Source organism: Enoplosus armatus, chromosome 11 (assembly GCF_043641665.1).
Source record: "Enoplosus armatus isolate fEnoArm2 chromosome 11, fEnoArm2.hap1, whole genome shotgun sequence".
In the NCBI taxonomy this organism is placed as follows: domain Eukaryota; kingdom Metazoa; phylum Chordata; class Actinopteri; order Centrarchiformes; family Enoplosidae; genus Enoplosus; species Enoplosus armatus.
Genome location: NC_092190.1, coordinates 9,577,844 through 9,598,295, shown reverse-complemented (window position 1 = coordinate 9,598,295; position 20,452 = coordinate 9,577,844). Strand labels below are relative to the sequence as shown.

Genomic DNA, 20,452 nt, shown 5'->3' with positions numbered 1-20,452 from the left:
TCAACATTTAAGTTTTTTTTCTACATTTCCCTCCTGCAGCCTCTTGCAGAATTCCTGAAAAGAGGAAGAGAAACCGAAGCATCCATGACTGAAGAGTGAAGGTCCTGTTTCACTCCCGACAGCCATGGGTGTTCTTCTTGACTTTGATTTGTCAGTGAATCCTCTTCTTATTACACTTGAATTGATATTTAAGTAGACCATTTGTATGATTTCAGCTGTTGTAATTTGTCTTTTTTTACTGTGTAAATAAAGCTGTTGTACATGTCAAATTGTCCTTGATTTTCAAAACGATGGGTTTGAGTCCACCACACGCATGTTGATGACTCACCTGTTTATTCATAAGTATGTAGATGAGAGGGTTGATGACAGTGCTGCTCTTGGCCAGTAGTGAGGGCACCACGCTGGCCACAGGGCTAATGATGTTGGGCGGGCCGAATGTTGCCATCATGGCCACGACACCGTAAGGCATCCAGCACAACATGTAGCAGGCCGCTGTGGTCAGAACCATGAACAGTATGTGGTACTCTCTTCTGCGGGCTGCAGTCTTTCTGATCTTACCCACCTGTGGATTAGAGTCAGAGAGGGGTGATGAAGCAGGAGCAAAACAATCAAGTCTCTCTTTTTTAGACTTGTTGTCAAAGCGTAAGAGCTTTGATCCATCTCCCAACTCATAGGCAGCTGATGGTTTCCTTTAATTTCCCTACAGTGTGAAAATCAACTTGCAGAGTCTTAAACCATGACTGCTTTTACAAAGGCTAAAATGTAAAATGTCCTTGCTTGTGCATTCAATGATGCTCTGACATCCATGATTCACTGATTGCACAAGCTACGTTGCCAATTCCGAAGACAAAATACACAAAATACAAAGGCTGTAATGAATTTGTCATTGTGTTTCAGGAAAGGCATCAATAATGAATAGTTCTCATTTGTTCCTGCTATTCATTGATCTGTCATTCAACAATAACAAATGTGATGAAAAATAAAGGCAATATGAAAATAACGACATTTATTGTGATTTACGTATCTCAAACAAATAGATACTGTCTGTATTGACTGCCTAGATGGTAGAAAATACAAACGAAAAAAACAAATAATACTTATCATTTTTATGCATAACGATGTTTCAAATGGTCTTCCTCAAGTAGGAAGATTAGTGAGAGGGCTGTGCAGATAATTGTTACCCAGCACCTACAAAGAATCCATGGATGTGTGTGTGTGTGTGTGTGTGTGTGTGTGCCTCCTATAGTTTAAAAAAGCCTATATTTAAAAATATATTATATTGTAATAAATGGCCCCCACACTTTGTAGGTATAGAGTAAAGAATGTCTTTTTTCTATCCAATTAAATTCTTGTACCGAGGCACTCTCAGATTAAACACAACCTAAAATAAAAATAAACGATACACTGATTCAGCTTTTGAATCAACTCCTCTCTGTGAACATGGCTCGAATAACCTGTGCAATTTGTTGTTGGGCCCCTATTATGCTTTATGTATGTATCGTGTCACCTCTGAGATCCCATTAAGTACACAAACACCCAAAAACCAATCAGTATTCCAGTGCTAGAGTAATTGTTCTTGGCCCAAGTTTTCTGTTTCAGAGTTGATGTAACAACTATAGTACAATGAACTGCAACAATAAAAGGCATGAAAATTTGATTTTGACCCAGTGGCCCTCTGGAAGACAGGAACAAAAGATGATGTAATAATGAAGTTGATATTGCACTTCAGTGGTGCAAATTCCATAGTTTGAAATAAATCCAATTACCTAAACCAATTTTGGTTTTTGAGGCCCCAAGACCCCCTGGGTGTGCAATAAAAGGGACTCAACACTAAATCTACTTTCATTACTTGTCTCTGGATATATACAGTATTTTAAACAGGATTCATCTAACTGCATCTTAATCCTAAACCAATTAAAGTTATCTTAACATTACTCTTTGGATCTCTTCGCACACAGATGGCAGATAATCTTAGGCCTTCCTTCACCCTTCTGCTCTATGGAAAAATTTAAACAAGTTGGAGGGAAGTGGGCCAGTACTTTCTCACAACTTTATTTGAGACTTTAGTGCAAATGATCCTCAGTTTTAACGACCGCCAGGGATTTAAGTTGTGCCAGCTGGAGCTCAGATGCCCATGTGATGTGATAACTTCAGTAGCATGAGATGAAAACTCATACAGGAGAAGCCCAGTGCACTTATATTTAAACAGAAGGTTGAACATATCCTTTCTCTTGTAACCTTGTAACATTTAACCTTAAACAGTTAAATGTCATCATTTTCCTGTCCCACTTCTGGCTCTGATCGTCATTGATTTGTTGGGGATCAGAGGGACGTTGAGGGAGCCTGTTGCTGCATGCCTTTGCACAGACATGGAGCACTGTGTCAGTTTCTTGGATGTATTATATATTAACTAGATACTGAACTCCAAAGTGGCACCCATTCACTTTAATCAAAATTACTCCTTGAGCGCATGAATCAAAAAAGTTTTCTGTAGCTTCTGTGTTTACTTCTGCGTTGTGCGACCCACTGCAGCCCTGCGGCCCATAGACCTAACTTTGAAATCAGAAATCAGAAACTATTTATTGCCAAGTAACATACATTACAAGGAATTTGCCGTGGTCTGATGGTGCTACATTTTTTTTTTTAACATATAACATATAATCTGACAGACTTTGGGACAACACACTTTAATATAGCATGGATTAAAAATTCATAAAACAAAGAGTAATAATTTCCCTTGTTTGAAGGTGGAGGTGTCCCGTCAACCGTTTTACAGAAGTCTCTTTCATAATGGTGGTCTATGGGAAAAATGCTTTTTGGGCTGCAGTGGATTTTTTTCATGAGTGGCCACTGGCACAAATTGGCACAAGGCTGAGTGGCGGCACCGTATCCAGCTCTCAAATTCATTCATAGTCCATTAAGTTCTGATGTTACCCGATTTCCAACAGCTGTTTGTTTCATGCTTCACAATCAGTGACTTGTTGACCAGCTGCCTGGCTACCAGATGGCTAGTAACACCCTCATCATATTCATACAGTTGCACACAGAGGCCTTTATAATCTGACACGTCTCACTATTAGTCTACTGATATGCTCATGCTGTTTGCTGCTGCATCTCCCCCCACCATCCCAACCTCCTCCGTATGTGCTGAGCTTTTGGTATTGTTGACTTTACTAAGATCTAATGTCCATGCATGTATTTGCTTAGAGGGAGTTAGTTCTCCCAGCAGAATTGTCTCTGCTGCCTGGATTCTTCGAGACTTCTCTCACAGAGCAAAGCCTTTTTCGGCTAAATCAAACTGTACAACAATTTTCTTGAAACTCCTTGACATAGCTTTTTTGGACTGAACAGGCTGCAGCATATTGTAGCCAAAAAGTTCGGATGATGAGGCAGGCTAATGTGTGACACTCTAATGAACTCCACACACCATCACATTATTCTATATGGGATCTCAGTTCTTATTGTTGCTGCTGCACTCTGTCACACACTGTCATTAGCTATTAGCATGAGTCATTTCTGCACTGAAGACACTGCAACTTTGGATTTGTTTAACTCCGACTACTGAAGTCTTAAAATTAGCTTTGGATGAACTTCAAAAGGCCTGAGGATTTTGCCATCCATTACTTACACTGAAGTAGCTCATAGGAAGGAAATCTCTTTGTGGCCGGTATGGACAAGAGAAACAATTTCAGGAAACAAAAAACTCTGTCAGTGTACATATGGCATGTGTATATCATCATCTTTTAACATAGATCTAAATTTATTTTCTACAACAGGAAGGCCTACATTAGAAAAACACAATAAGCTGAGAACCAGCTTCAGCAGCCGTGGATCTCAGTGACAGAAATAAATCCCTGTAACACTCATGATATGTCTATGACTACAGTATATGACGTCTATAGGGAATGTACTATAGTATTAAATATGGTGTTTGTGCATGTACTGTACTGAATCGCTTTAATGGCCCGGGCCCGGTTAGATTAGTATTACCATATTTGGGTTATTTTTTATCTTATATAAAGAAACTGCTTTCCGTCTTGCTTGTTCTGTGATCAGGTCTGTTCAGTTTGAATGGACAGCTGCTCAGATCTTTCTGCTTCTATACCTATTTGCTTTGTAATGCTAATTCAATTGAAAACAGTGGGGGTGTTTGGTGAATGACACACATCCACCTTCCTAAATGCCTCTCAGCCTTTCACTGATTACTATTTGAGGGTAATCGTGCAATTTTAGGTTAAGGATTTGTATCATGAAACCTTGAACAGGCCGCTGGAGGTTTGGAGCATCATTGCACAACACGGCATTTACAGCGTGTTATAATTTTGGAGGTGCATAAAGATTTACGAAGGGTGGTATGCACACAAAAAGACAAATGAGTTTGAGTGACGTGAATGAGACATGAGACTTTCACAGGGCCATGTTTTTTTTACCCACTGAAGAATAAGGGTTTATCAAGCTATGTGATAATCAAGCTCATCCTGTAAAGCGTTACTACTGTCCTACCATATAATATTTTCATTTAAAGACATTGAAGCCATTCTCTTGATTCCCGTATCCTCTGTAAACATATTTATTTTATTTTGTTGTGCATTGCTGTCAAGGGAAGTCAGTTACCTTGTATTCTGAAGAGTTCAAAAAGAAAGTTAGTAGAAGAGTGTTGGCAGGATGAGCGTAGTAGACACTAGGTTTCCAATTTATTGTGGATTCCCAACTTCCAAGACAAGGATTTGCTGTCCAAACAGATTACACTGTATCTCCTTATGACCCCAAACATGCGGGTACCTGCTTTATTAAACGATAAAGCTGCAGTGGTAGTTGCTCAAAATCAAATACAGTCTGTGAGCCAACGTGACGTGAACTTTAAAAGATGTCCTTCTGAATAATGAAGGGTTAGTGTGCTAAATGGCAGTGGTGTGCTTTATTTGTAGGACTGAAGAGTGACTGAACAAAGGTAATGAAACTGAAACCAATTTAACTAATGTGACCCACACAGGCATAACTGCAGATAAGGGGCACTTTGTGAAAGCTGCTTTGAAAGTCATTACAAACAGAGAATAGGATTTGTTTCAGAAAGAGCCATCCAGCATTCAGAACATAACACTGACCATTGGAGGAAACCTTAGATTCTGACCAAAGGAACATCCCTGGAGCAAGAGACGTGTTCCTGTGGAGCTCGACAGTTGTGCTAAGATTCCTGCAACGTTTCCTCCTCCTTCTTATGGGCCAGAAGTTGTTTATTGTCTTTCTGTGTTTGTGCACTGCGCAATCATCTTCTAATAATCTTTATTTGTACAGCTCTTCAAAACCTGAGGTCCAAAGCGCTTTACAAAAATGTCAGATTAAAACGACTAAAGAAACAAGAAGATGTTTGCTGAGTGGCTCAGCAGCTGATCTTTCTGAGGTGTAATGCTGTGATAATCCCCTGCCCTGCTAGCCCCCCCTCTGCTCTCAGGAATAAACAATCCAAATCACTGGGCTGCAAAGGATTTAACTTACTTAAAGCAAGTAAAGTCTCTCTCCAAAACTCAGTGTACCAGTCACTGTTATAGATACTCTAAATGTGCATTACAGTGATTGTTGAAGACGTCCAGCTCTGTAGCTTCTTACTGTCCCTGGAGCTGGAATCAGTTCGCTGTGTTTAGGGCAATGCCAGAGTTATTTTGTGGCGAAGTGATGCTACTACTTTCTTTTCATGTATTTCAAAGTGAGTGGGGATTTCCGGCACAACTTCACCTACTTCTAAGGTGCACGGAGAAGGGAAAAAGTCTCAAGAGATCAAAACTCCAGCAACACTTGTAGTATAAAGAACAACTTTGTTGTCACACCAAAGTTTTTCTTCTTCTGGCCTTCATCAGGGTCATCCAAGAAGGCCACAAGCCAAAACACATTGGTCTGAAAATAAAATTGTTCTTTATACTGAAAATCTTGCTGACGTTGTGACCTCTTCAAAGATACTTTGTGCCTGATATATAGTTTCTCTGCCTCCTTTATCCGTGGCAACAACCTCCCCTGAAGCATTTCACTGTGAAGGAGCGACGGTCCTAACTCTGCTCTTTTTAATGCGTCTTGTGATTCTCAGTTCCATATCATATTTTGGATTATAAATCAGTTAAAAAAATAACAAAATGTATTATTTAGAGCAGCCACTTAAGAGTAAAAATAAAAACCACTTTCCCTTATCCTGCCTCACCAAAGAAAACTTCAAGTGATGAATTCCATCAACAGCTTGTTCATTAACATTTATATGTGTCTGTGAAACGCACAAGCTTTTGTCTATTAGGCTAGCTTTGAGTGGAGAAAAGGTAGCTATAACCCTCTCCTTGATGTATGGACTGTCACCCAAACCTGATATTTACTGGTGATGCTTTTAGACAGAACATTCTTCAATCAAACTACACTGTAGCTGTGCTGAAAATTTAATTGATGTCACCTCATCACATCTTGTCATCTGTCACCGTCCCTCGCTTCTGTTTCTGAGATGTCGGATATTGGATGTGGAGAATTCCAGGATTTAAATATATGATTGACAGGGAGCCATTCGCCTTTCCCATGTGGCACCGCATGGGTCGAACTTGTCTCAATGGGACATTTGGATGTTGGAGATGCCCAAGGAGTTCGAATGTATAGAACAAACCCTGTATGTCTGGGGTACTTGCCTCAATTTTCTTCTTCTTTCACTGTAGTGCGAGAGACCCACATGCCATCCCAGGAGGGAGTGGATGCTCCCTCTGGCAAAATACAGGAGTTTGTCCAGAGAGGAGCTATTTTTGTGGTCCCGGCAGAGGACAGGAAGACTTTGCTATTTGCTTCTGGATATTTCCTGGTTGCTAAAAAGACCAGAAACATTGCTCAAAATGCCTCTTCCATGGCCTGTACTTAACGCAATTAAGGCCAGATGGGAGTGAGAGGCCACACGCTTCAGTGCCCAGGCTTGGGGAATGTTAAGACCCAGACCATTATGGTGCCATTGTCAGTGGGTCTGCAAAGACTGGGAAAGAGGCGATGATGACTGTTTATTTGTTTTCTATAAGGCCGTCAGATACTATATGTTAATGTTTGCTCCTCTCAGGTAGAGATCTGTTGACCTATAGGTTGTGCCTTTAGTGTACAGAGTCACCGTCACAGCTGAAAAGTTTCCAGTGAAAAAGCAAAAGATTTTGGTGGAGGATCAAGTTAAGCAATTTGTTGTTTTGCCTTCAACACCAGACAGGAAATAAATAAACAGTGACAGACACACACACACACACACACACACACACACACACACACACACACACACACACACACACTTGGATGTCTATCTACCTGTTTGACGGCCCATAATAGCCTGCCATAGCAGTAGATCATCACCAGGACAGGTATACCCAGGCAGAAAGTGAAGAGGCAGATGATGTAGGCGTGCGACTGGGCTGTCTGAACCGTCCACGACACAGAGCAGCTGGTTCCTGCCCCCTCGATGCCATAGCTGCTCCAGCCCAGCAGAGGGGGCACTGTCCAGAACAAGGAGTACAGCCAACAGCCCCCGACAGCCAGCAGGGGTTTGCGGTAGTTTGGCCCCCGCTTGTTGTATACAGTCAGAGTGCTGTAGCGGTCGTAGGAGAGGATCACCAGTGAGATCAGCGACACAATACCTGAGAAAGACAGAAAAGTGGAGGAGTGAGAGTAGGCAGCTGTAAATGATCATCCTCTGGGGACTATGAATGTCTGTACCAAGTGTCATGGCAATCCATCCAATAGTTGTTAGACAGTCTGGATTGAAGCAATGGGCCGACTGGCATCCCTGGAGCCACACCACTAGAGTAGCCAAAAACAGGAAACTACAAAATACTAAAAATCATCAAAAACTGGATTTAAATCAACACTTTAAATATTATAGAGCTTAGTTATTAAAGGTTAAACTACTGATTGCACTTGGAATAAAAGACTCCTTAAAAACATAATGCCAAAGACATTCAAAAGTGCCCCCCAGATTCATAGAGGCTCAATCTGAGTAAACAAACAAACTGTCTGCCAGAACGTTCCTGGCTTTCATACTTTTCTCTACCGCACACAAGTTATTCAGCTTTGTTTGGGGCCTCCCAACTATTTTGCTTCAGACACCGACTCTCTGAAAGTGACAGCTAGAGATCTGTGACAATCAAAGTGTCTTAATGCGTCTGATCTAAAGTAAAACCTGCAGTCAGTCAGGGTTTAGATGATGCGATCATCACTCCGGGTGACTAAACAAACCAGCTGGCTGATTCCTTCCTTTGAGGGACTTTATTTGAGGCCTACTGAGGCCTTTACTGCCACTCCACTTAATAATTGATCATTGAGTAATTAATCAAATCAGCTCATCTTTGCCAGATACATGAACTTATCGGCTGTAACATTCTTTTCAAACTCTCTATTCTGTAATAGTTGGGCCTGTTTTCTTGAAGATTGAAATATACCATGTGTGCGCACATGGACATGTATGTACCAGGCCCATGGCTTGTGATTCTGACTATAAATAAAGAAAAGTCTTTCTGACTTGCAGCATCAATTCTCATTCTCATGAAGCTCCAAAGAGACAGAGAATTCGGCTGGCTTGAGGGCAAAACTCGAGAATCCACTGGGAACATGAAGCCAGGTAATTTTTGACAATAAACTGGACTGGGCGAAGAACACTGATGCCCTCTAGAAGAAAGGCCAGAGCCGTCTCTATTTTGTGAGGCGGCTGAGGTCCTTCAACATCTGCCGGACTATGCTGAGGATGTTTTATGAGTCTGTGGTGGCCAGTGCTATCCTCTATGCTGTTGTATGCTGGGGCAGCAGGCTGAGGGTGGCGGACTCCAACAGACTCAACAAACTGATCTGCAAGGCCAGTGACGTTGTTGGGGTGGACCTGGACTCTCTGACGGTGGTGTCAGAGAGGAGGATGCTGTCTAAGCTGCGGGGCATCTTGGACAATGTCTCTCCATGATGTGCTGGTCAGACACAAGAGCACATTCAGCGAAAGACTCATTCCACCCTAATGCACAACAGAGCGCCACAGGAAATCATTCCTGCCTGTGGCCATCAAACTGTTCAACTCCTCCCTCTGAGTGTCAGACACTCAGAATAAACAGACTGATTCTGGACTAATATCCCCTCAATCAGCAACTACTATCTCTTTATTTATTCTATATTTATATTTATACTTGAACTGTGCACTACTGACTGTTACTGACTTAAAATTACAATAATCTGTGCAATAATTCACCAATGCAATACATATATATACATAAATACACATTGTTATTGTATGTATTATTATTTTTCACTTACTGCAAATGTATATATATATATCTTTTTTATATATATATATATTTTCATATCTTTATATTATATTTATATTTTTACATACGTCTCATTTCTAGCTCTATGCTACTTCTCCTATTCTTGAATGGGAGCACCTGTAACGTGTCTAATTTCCTCCCGGGGATCAATAAAGTATTTCTGATTCTGATTCTGATTAAAGACAGCCTTTCATTTTGGTCTTAATTCTGAGGAAAAACAGTGTATCCAACCATTTAAGAGAACAACTGAAAACCCTGATTACGAATCCTAAGCGCATCTTAACTGTGGTGGAAAAATGAAAATTTCCATTACATAATGCACACTCTCAGACGTTTCACTGAATTTTTATCTTTTTTGCCTGAGGACAACCAGCCTCAGGCAAAAAAGATAAAAATTCAGTGAAACATCTACATTTATTCATCCCATTTCTAGCAAGAATTACCACATGCCACATGTGCCACCTCAAATGACAGAATATTATCTATTGTCTATGGTTTACATTGGTCAAACCTCTCCAGCTTGGACACAAACTGTGCATCAGTAATACCTATATAAATAACTGTACCTACATAAATACATTTGACTTGACTATTCTGTGGCAGTTCACTGTCAACATGATTTTTAAACACCTTCCCTTTGTTGCAGTGAAGAAGTCAAACATCCAGGATAAGGTTGGGAGTTAATAATTTATATCATTATCTCCACCTGGTTGACATTGTTGATGAACTGATCAACGATGCCATGATTGATTACTGATGGACAGATGGACTGTTTGGGGGGGGGGGGGGGGTTGTTGTGTTTCAGTCAGAAAAGATAAATGGATTATTTAGAGCAGCTACAGTACATTTTTATAGAGGAATAATGCTCCTTGAAATAGCCCTTACCAAACCACTGACTCATCTTTTCAAATCCAACCCTGTGATCCATTTGCTGCTGTATCTTCCTATCTGGAGCTTTCTTTCTCATTTTCTCCTATTTCACAGTGCTGTGATGTTATCAACAATTGCCATTATAACGCAACAAAACAAGGAAAGACTAGGTTCAAAACTCCCCTCTGTATTGGACAAAGAAAGTGGTCATATTGCAATACCCCATGGTTCAAAATACTCCATATTACCATCTGGCATTCAAGGAATGAGGAGTTAGAGGGTATAAAATCCTCTATCTCTTGAGAAGAAAAAACATGCCACACTGAAAGCAGGCAGACAAACCACTTGAAGCACGAAAAATAAATAACCCCCTAAATAAAATGTTTTTTGTTTTTTTTTACAATCTTTTTACTGTTACTCAGAACTTCAAACATCTTGTGCAGATTAAAAGTAGGTTTTGAGAAGATAATGTACCGTATCTACAGGAGAAACACAGGCTTATTACTGTGCAGGTCACCAGACTATCGCAGAGAAAATACATTCACAACTACGTATGCATTTTAGAGATGCCAGCTCAACTAACCTGCATGTTTTTAGCATGTGGGGGGAAAACCAGAGCGCCTACAGGGAACTCATACAAGCTCGCTCCACACAGCAAATCCCCACCTCCTGTTGAAACCTTGCCAATGTGAAACACAGCAAAATCACGCTTACTTATTTAACATTTTCATATAAAATGTTCCAGATTTAATTACACAAGATCAAAGGCTATTGAGGAGGCGGGGGTGTCAGCTGACTCATCCTCCCCTCGCAGAAGCCTCACCACACAGTGTAAACGTCACCATACAGAACATACAATCCATAAGCAGTGTAATGAGATCAGTTCAGAAAAAAGCTGATCTCTCTTTGTAGTTGCTGCTGGTTTGTACTTTACATGCAGCTTGCTAACAAGACGGTTTGTGTATCTGTGGGGGAATTTTTGATTCATACACGTGATAAAGGCGTGTGTGTGCAGATAATCAGACGTGGAGTGAGAGTATCCCACTATCATGAACTTTTACCTGACGAATCATATCTGACATGCCTTCCTCGCCCCCCTGACCTCCTGCAAAGACTGACCTTTTCCAGAAAAACAACTGTTGTTTTTCAGCTAAAACTTAACAACATACATTATGTTTAGATTCAGTATCAAAACAGCTGCAGAGTGAAGCTCGGGTTGGACGAAGGGTCTACCATGTCCCCAGTCAGTCGGTTGGTCCATCACCTTTGTCGAGATTGAACTATCTTAATTGTAAGTATTGGATGGAACATACATAAAATGTCCACTCAACACTCAAAACCCCAAATCGGATGCATTGCTTTCATTCATGTTCCCCACATGGTGAATTCTAACAACTTTGGTGATGATATCAGAACATTTTACAAATAGCTTAACACATATTGACATTTCTGCACACACACACACACACACACACACACACACACACACACACACACACACACACACACACACAAAACTGTATGTAATACTGGCACACCCATCTCTTTAATGCTCACACCATGATAAAGACGTTTGATGTACAGTAGGCTACAAACGAGTCTGAAACCGACCTCTGGAAAGTTTATACTTTATATTAAAACTTTCTTTTTTTTACAGTGAGTATGACAGCCTCACAGACCTGCTAGCGAGACTGTAGACCCAGTTCTGGCACCCACCCTAATGTAACGTTCATGTCATATCAGAGTTACCGTAATTATGAATTTCTGACTTCTAAACAGCGTTCACGTCAACTTCCACGTCGTATTTAAGATTTTTCTGAAAGCTCAGAAAAAGTGCCTGAAAACCAAACAAATATGGACGCCTCACATCAGCCAAAGACAATTGTTCAATGTGGTTAAATTTAATGGATATGGTGTTATAGTGTAATATACCTGTTGTTACACGTCTTTCCCATCTCTACCCTCCATACCATATGATGTGAACGCGGCCTAAGCCCTGAGCACTGAGCCCTTACAGCCGGGTGATCAGCCTAAGTGTCTGAGACGGTTTAAGGGTTTCAAGCGCTGTACGAGGTCAACACTTTGTGAAATCACATTACTTGGTCAGGCATTTCTGTGGACGGTAATGTGAGGATCATAGTCCACATGAAGATAAATGAATTGCAGTGGTTGTTGTTTGGTCTCAGATTATAAGCAAAACAGTGTTGTTGGGCCAAACAGCGTGTGTGTGTATGTGTTTATACTTAATGCTTATGGAATTCCTCTGTCACCATCGTTTAAAATCACAATTTAACACTATGCACTGTGGGTTGTTTCCTTGAGCAAATTCTGCACATTTGTGAACTCATGTAAAGTGTGCATGAAAGGCCCTCAGGACTTGGCTTGGTGCACCTGCGTGTCTGTGAGTCTGTAAGGGCAGACATTGTAACTATGGGTAGTGATTAGCAATGGCATACAGGTGTGCAAATTAGGCTCCGTGGTATTATATTTTTTATGACATTTTAACCCATATTGCTTGTCTGCGGTGGTCAAGCCTCGTTTATTCCTCTGTTTGGGCCTTATTCTTGTTTCCTAACATCAACTACAATTACAGTGCCCAGCTGTTTTAGGAAATTATTAACCTTTTCGTAAGATGAAACTACATATTTGCGAAATGTTTTTAAGTAGGCTCCAATGGGCTTGAGGCTGACAGCTACAGACGGGGTGGGGGAGTCGGAAAGTACTGAGCGACAGACTAATTGCATTGTTGGTTTTAGTCTTTTCTTTGGATTTGTTGGCAATAATAAAAATGCCAACCTTATCCTTTAAGCGTAGGAGAAACAGATCAGACAATGCTTGTTTCATTTCAGATCTGAAACACAATACTATCTGACTGCACTGTTGGTTCGAATGGTTGGTTTTAAGAGTCAAAGTCAAGGACACACAACATACAGTTTGCATACTGGAAGAGAATAATAGCCATGCATTCTTTCTACTCGATCAGTTTAAGAAAGGATCCTGAGTGTTTTGGGTTGCTTGAACGCTACACAAACAGCGTATTCGTCTGGTGAAAGCAAAACCAAAACGGGGCTCTTGTCTTGGCACAACACAGAAAATACAGTATCATGAAAAGGGGGATATTTTAATTCATTGGAGGAAAACAGATAATAGAAACCATAGTCACTCAGTTTGGTCACCCCAACTCCTGTGTTTCACTCTGAGGACTGTCTTTACCAGACTGAAGGAATAAACACCTGTAGTCTCATTAAAAATAATTATTTTAGGATTTCACATTTGCAACGTGACAACATTTTTATGATCTTGATGTGTTTCAAGCTTGCAGTGCCAAAGCCTACTTCATCACCTTTAACAGGCAGAATTAATCATGGAATGAATTTGTCAGACTGGAATCAATATGGATTTCATCAGGGTGTTAATGAACCACATATTGACCATTGAAAAATATCAACATGGAGATTTTCATCCGGTCCTTAACCATGCAATTGGAAGAGAAAACCTTTTGACACAGTTTAAAGCATTTTTCATGGCTTAAGAGCTGAAGTATTGTAGCACTTTAACCCCATAATGCCTGTGGTAAATATACTAATTTAAAATAAAAATACAACACGGTAATACTTTGTTATTCTATTACAATAACTTGTATTGTTTCATTGTGGGATAATCTATTTGATAAGACAGAATGGTTGATTACTATTCTAAACATGCTGCTGCAGTCACTTTGTGATAGCATCTGTCTCTCATGCACTAAAATGAAAAACAAAGTGTTCACTTCCACTGATCAACTCTTAATTTCACTCTCATGTATCATAGTTAGCTTTCCTTGACTGGCTGGAAAATATAGGACTTGGTAACAAGCAGCAACATGATTGACATATTCCTGGTCAGGTGCTCTTCTCTCGCCAAGGCACCACATCACCTTCTGATGAAAAACCCAGACATGATGGATGTGCTGCCACTCTCTGATGGAGGCAGCTTTTTCTGCCTTAGTGTCACTCTCACTGTTGAACCCAACAGACAACCCATTAAGAGACAGCCAACCAATCCATATGTTGTTCTGACCTCAACCTTACTGATATTATTCTTCATGACACTATCTGTAACTTAAAAGCGCACAACAGTCCTACTCTCATCTCTAATATACATATGTCCAACATAATGCACACTTTGGAAGGACAATGCTCATAGTAGGTCATGTCTGGACCAACACTTGTAATACTTGTTGTCAACAATCCTCTAAAACTAATACACTTTGCTTACTTAGAACTTGGTAACACTTCCATAACTGCGTATAAGCAGTCACATTGCTAGTAAAGGCACAAGGTTATGACGTCTTTTTGTGCAGTTGGAAACTAAACCCAAGAGACTATAGTGATGCTTTAAACGCTGATTTCAATGAGATCAGTTTGCTGTAGCAGATTTGACTTTTGTGAGCTATGCTACACTACTACGAGTCTACAGCCATGCTAGCGGCTCTGTGAGGCTATACTTAAATACAGCGGTGCTTTGAGCTAAAATACTCACAATGATGCTAACATGGTGATGTTTAGCAGGCATAATGTTTGACATCTTCTTAGTTTAGCATGTTAGCATAGTTTGACCTGGTGGTGGCACTGGAGGTCAGGAAGTCAGGGGATCACCAAAATGATTGCAAATTATCCATGAATGCGTGTATCAAATTTCATGGCAATCTGTCCGATAGTTGTTCAGAGCAAAGTGGTGGACCGACATACGTTGCCATCCATAGAGCCATGCCGCTAGCGTGGCTAAAAATGACTGAAAACTGCTTTAGAGAACTGTTCTCAGTTCATGCCATAGATACACAGAGTCTCACCTTGACTCAATAGAGGCTTTTATGTTTTTGTACATTACTACGTTATTTTTGGAGGAGAACGCATTTCTTCTCTTATACAATGCATGTCAAAGGTAGCACTCAGAAAACATCTGTAAAGCTACAGTAAACTACTTAAATCGTTTATATATTATATGTAAAACCCAGAAGAGCTTTCTTTGTCTTCACTGCTCTCTGCAATATGAATGTAATCCTTTACAAGCCTTTTTTAAATTTGACAAGGACAAGTGGTGATAAATCATTATATTAGATATGATGTGGGAGTTTGTGCTTCTACACATGGAAGCAGCTCCTCTGCTATCTCATCTGAAGAAAAGACAACAGGGTGGGGACAGTGACAGGGAGATTTACAGATGAAATGAATAATCCAAGTCAGGCATTAATATGGTTGTTTGCAGATCAACTAAAGCACTCCGCCATCTTCATACACGTTAAAGCGTAGCCATGCATCAATGGACATGTGAAATCGGCAGTATAATGTTCTTTTAACAAGGCCACTGCTGGGGAAAACAGGATGTAATGGACGACGGGAGTGAGCTGGATGCTGGGTGTGTGTGAACATGTGCACACGTTAACAAACTGTTTACGCTTCATTCAAGTATCAAAGTATTGTTGTGAAAGACGACGCAAGGTTGCTTGTGAATGTTGTGTGTGACAGTTTGGGCCTGAGCAATCACATGAAACACAAATATACATGCATATATATATACAGACAAGGAAGGAAACAACACAACTAAGACACACATGCAGAGGCATTATTAATCTATATATCTAATATCACTTTCATTGGTAAAAGAAAATACTTTACCTGTTTGTATTTGAAGGATGAGAATCAAAAATCACTATGTGTTATCACTGCAGTAGTGTTTACATATACAAATATGCACAACAAAGCACACATGCTGTTATTTACATGTAGACGTGCATAATAAGGTATTTCTTAGAGTGTCATGATGAGATTGTACAGTTTGTTCACGATGGCAGAAAAGATATTTCTTCTTCTTTGCACTCCTATCCGGTTGCATCTGTTTTGTGTTACACAAAGGGTAAAGAGATGGATGCTCTTTATATTCTTATTGTCAGTTTTTCTTGACCAAGGCTTTTATATCTCCTGAAGTGAGTATGCTTTGTTATTCTAGAGACGTACACCTGCGTGTATTTGTAAAATCAGTGTCTCCTCAATGTGCAGCAGCATATTCTCCCCAGCAAACGAGCATTGTATCCGGCTGCTGGTGTATGGTAACTGACTGAATCACCGGGCAGCAGCACTCAATGAGATCAGGATTATTTCCAGCATTCAGGACCATGCTGAGTCAAGTCCTGTATACAGGCAAAAACTGAGCGCCATCGACACAGTATGGGAGCCCAGAGGGGAACAAAGTCAGGATAAAATCCTGCTGATTTGAAAAACACAGTATGAAATATAATCTTTTCTTCAATAAAATGGAAATTCCTCAAGTAAAATTCCTTTTTTTTTATCGGTGAGGTATAACAAAGCACAGCAGGTGAATAAACAAGCCAAAAACATACATACACTGAGACAAAGAAGATGTCTCAGTGTACTGAGATGTTACTGTCAGAGGATATGAAAACAGAGAGCAGGGGGGAAGTTAAAAGGACACAATGATAGAGGTATCTGTGTGTGTGGAGCAGGTGGAGAGACTGTGAAGACAGGAGGAAATATGATAATAAAAAGGGAGCAAAAGTAAAAATAAATTAACAAGCATGGGAATGGTGCAGATGATCTATTAGCATTCCTCAGCGATGTATCACACCGCCTCTGTGGTGAATATGAGTTGTCAGCATCAGGGTGGAGGTACAGGGTACCGCCCTTGTGGACTACCCCGTTCCCAGAGATCCTTCATTCCTTCCAGTATAAACAAATTCTTGAGATAAGAGGGATGTGTTGCTTGCATTTTGCTGTAATTAATTCTTGATTGTTGGTGGTGTTGTTGTGGAGCACTCTGCTGCTAATTGTCTGTCTTGAGCTGTAATGTCTTTTGTTGAGGGTGTATTTGTCTGACAGTTGCCACAGACACAAACTGAATATCAGAAAGGAAAATAAACGAAACTAACATGATGTTTTAACCCTTTAAGGGAACAACAAGAGCCAAAATGAAATTATCTGCAGTGTTTGGTCAAGTTGAGTGTCCAGTACTGTATATGGGCTTAGTAGTAGGACTGAGTATGTATCAGAGTCTGAACGGGATCCCAGAGATGAGCATGTGAGTCAAGTTGAGGCACCCAGCACGAGTTTGCCTGAACATTCAGTTCAATGGCTCAACTCATCACAGCAACTCATATGTGAAGCACGTTTGTAACAATGAAGTAAGGCTGTAAAGCTTCCATCACACTCACAGTATGTAGTTACTTTGGCAATGTACAAAACCCAGAACTACGCAGACAAATGCAATGCCAGAAAGAGCTGCTGTTCAGCTGAAGACCTGGCCAGGCACAACTCAAGCTTGAAAATGCATTGGTGCAAATATTTGTGTTATTCTATATATTTCTCATTGTCAACAAATCCAATGAAAATCCTAAACCAAACATCTGTTAGTCCCTCTCTCTTGCCAACTTCTCAGCCCATTTATTTCTACTGAAAACAGAAATCCTTTAAAACAAGTCATATGTTAAATAGGTTCTGTCATATAGGTTATGTGTTCAATAGTTTTTGGACAACAATGGAGGTCTTTGGCACAGAGGAATAAGAAACAATGAGAAGGATAAAGAATATCCTTAGCTTTATCCTTCAGGTTTGACAAATGTATCTCAGGTAACTACAATAAGAGTGGTCGCTGCCAACCCCAAAAAGCAACAAAATAAAGAAATTGTTTTATCAAAGTGAAGTTTAATCCAAGATCAAGCATCCTGAATACAAAGTAGAGCTAGACCAATAAATCAGCCATGCCGATATTATCGCAGATACATCTGTACATGTTGGCCGGACATGAAAATGCAGTACAGAAATGCCAAACTAGATTTGAGGTAATGTAGAGAGCTTCACCATTACATAGTTTGTCCTCCAGAGAGCACTGACAAGTTGATTTTTCAACTGTACAATGTCCCGCTCAGCATATTGGTCAGTTGTTTTAAATGAATCTATGGGATCCATATCAAGATTATTTGTTTATGTTGTGTCTATGTCCATCACAGCCTAGCAGTCACTTTAAACAACATTAACAATCTTTACTGTATTAGTTTGAATACAGCTTTGTGACCACACATATCCTGTTTGTACTTTATGTACTCTTCCAACCAAGAAGCAACAGAAATCACATTATTTCCGCAAATAAACATTTACGACTTTAAGGTGTGTGTGTGAATCGCCTCAGTAAAGTCATTAAACAGATGGTGGAGAGTGGGACTGCCATGCTCTGCTGAAAGCAACATTTATGCACCCAATCCCCATCTGTCCCCAGTCACTGATGCACTGCAACACGGGATATAGAGCAACTGAATGGGATTGGCGATTTGTCTTTCTATTCATACTGAGGTAGCTTTCCCTTTAACATCTCAGGTTGCATCCACTGAGGGTAATGTTGCAAAAACAGCAGACATTTCCACTATGTTGATTTGTGTGTGTGATGTTTCTTAATTCCATAAAATGTACTAAATCACGATATATAGTGATGATAAGAGAGTTAAAAAACGAGCATGCGCACATCAAAAGTCGTAATTTGTAAGAAGAAAAAAGAGTGTTTCGGAGTAATAGTAGTAGTAATAGTACTCTCTCTGATACAGGGAAACTTACCAAAGCAGGAGTTGATGAAGCCGTACCAGCTGCAGCCGCTGCGCCCCAGCAGCCACTTCCCACGAACACTGGAGGCGAAGCTGAGAGTGGTGCCGAACAAACACACCAGCATGTCGCTGACGCTGATGTTCAGCAGCATCATGTTCACCGGTGTTCGCAGCTTCTTGAACTTGCAAAACAGAAGCAGAACAATGAAGTTGTTCAGGAATCCGAAAGTCATGATGAAGCCCAGCACCACGGACAGCACTACGAAGCCCGTCGGGGAGAGCTTCCCCCTGCCCGCCGGCGTGTCCACCAGCCCCCGGTCATCGCTCAGGTTGAAGCTGTAATTCAGACCAGCCTGACCAGAAAACATCCTGCTGTCCATTCATCGGAGCTTGTCTTCACTCTGGAGCCGTTTTGGTAGCTAGGGTCGGTCACTTTGCTCACCTGGAAAGTTTATGGATCGCGGCGTCCTTCTCGAGGCTCTCTCCATGCTGTTTCCTTTGGCACATAAGACCTGCGCGCTTCATGTTTTCAAAACGCACATTGCTCCATTGATGTTGAGAGCATGTAGCTGCTAACTCGTTCCTAGAAAACTGACACTGACACAAAGGCTAGAAAACACATCGTAACCATAAAGCGCCACCTGTTACGTTAACGCATCGTCTTCCTCTCCGTATTCAGCACATCAGTGAGCGCCAACAGCTTCTTTTGACGCCTCAATGTTTTGGCAAAGCTCTCATGATTCATCACAGTTTACAAAAGACTAAGCCTTTTCCCAACTGTTTGTACTTCATGTTTGGGGAAGTCTGTCATCTCCGAGTGACCACTTTTAGATGAATTGTAATCCGCGCTCACAGCGAGGGCTCCCGCAGGACGACCAGTGTTGCGTAAAGAGCGCTCTGAGCCGCTAACCCGCACCTTTTAAAGGCGGCCCTACGTCACGAGATTGGGATGACAGGGGGAGTTGGGTGTGTGTGTGTGTGTGTGTGAGTGTGTGGCTTAATTTCCTTCAATTTTTCCTCCTGAACAGGGTTAGTATTTGATAGATTTGAATGCTGCTTTTACATTACAGACCTGTAGATGTGAAGAGCCATCTACAACAAGCCTGCAATTACTGTACATTTATCACAAAGTTGTTTGTACATTAGCTGCACCTTTAATCATCTGTGCATTAAAATCAATTTACAGTAAATGTTGTTCCGTCACAATTAGCCAGAGCCCAAAGTGACACCTTCACAATGTCTGTTTCGTCCAACTAATAATCCATACCTCAAAATTATTACAAATATATTCAGTTCATTGAAATAATTAAAAGGAAAACAGCAAATCGTCGTATTTGTGAAGCTGGGGCCATGAAATGTTTTTGCATGAAAAATGACTTAAACTATTATCAAAATAGTTTCGGTTGTACTTTGTGTGTAAAAATCTTAATTTGTAAAGTAACTAGTAACTAAAGCTGTCAGATAATATAATAGTCAAGTAATATTTACCTCTGAATTGTAGTGGAGTAGAAGTAAATTTCTACTTAAGTACAGTACTTGAGTAAATGTAAATGTTAGATTACACCACTGAGTACGTCTTACTGAGAAATGTGTATAATTTATTGGACAACAACTGCATGTTTCAGATTTTCTGCTTTGAAAATGAAAGATTAAAGTTGTTCTTAGCCGAAACATATAACGTTTTTATGACAGGCTT

The 20,452-nt window shown here is 40.5% G+C and overlaps 1 protein-coding gene across 1 annotated transcript; it reads right to left on the bottom strand.

The window, feature by feature from the left end:
• tmtops2b (teleost multiple tissue opsin 2b) lies at window positions 1–19,136 on the bottom strand. The gene is made up of 4 exons (XM_070914997.1): window positions 18,770–19,136; window positions 7,306–7,631; window positions 329–553; window positions 1–54 (listed from the first exon to the last, which is right to left on the bottom strand). Exons 1-4 carry the CDS (start codon window positions 19,134–19,136, stop codon window positions 1–3), a joined length of 972 nt encoding a protein of 323 aa, XP_070771098.1.
• Window positions 19,137–20,452: the final 1,316 nt, after the last annotated feature.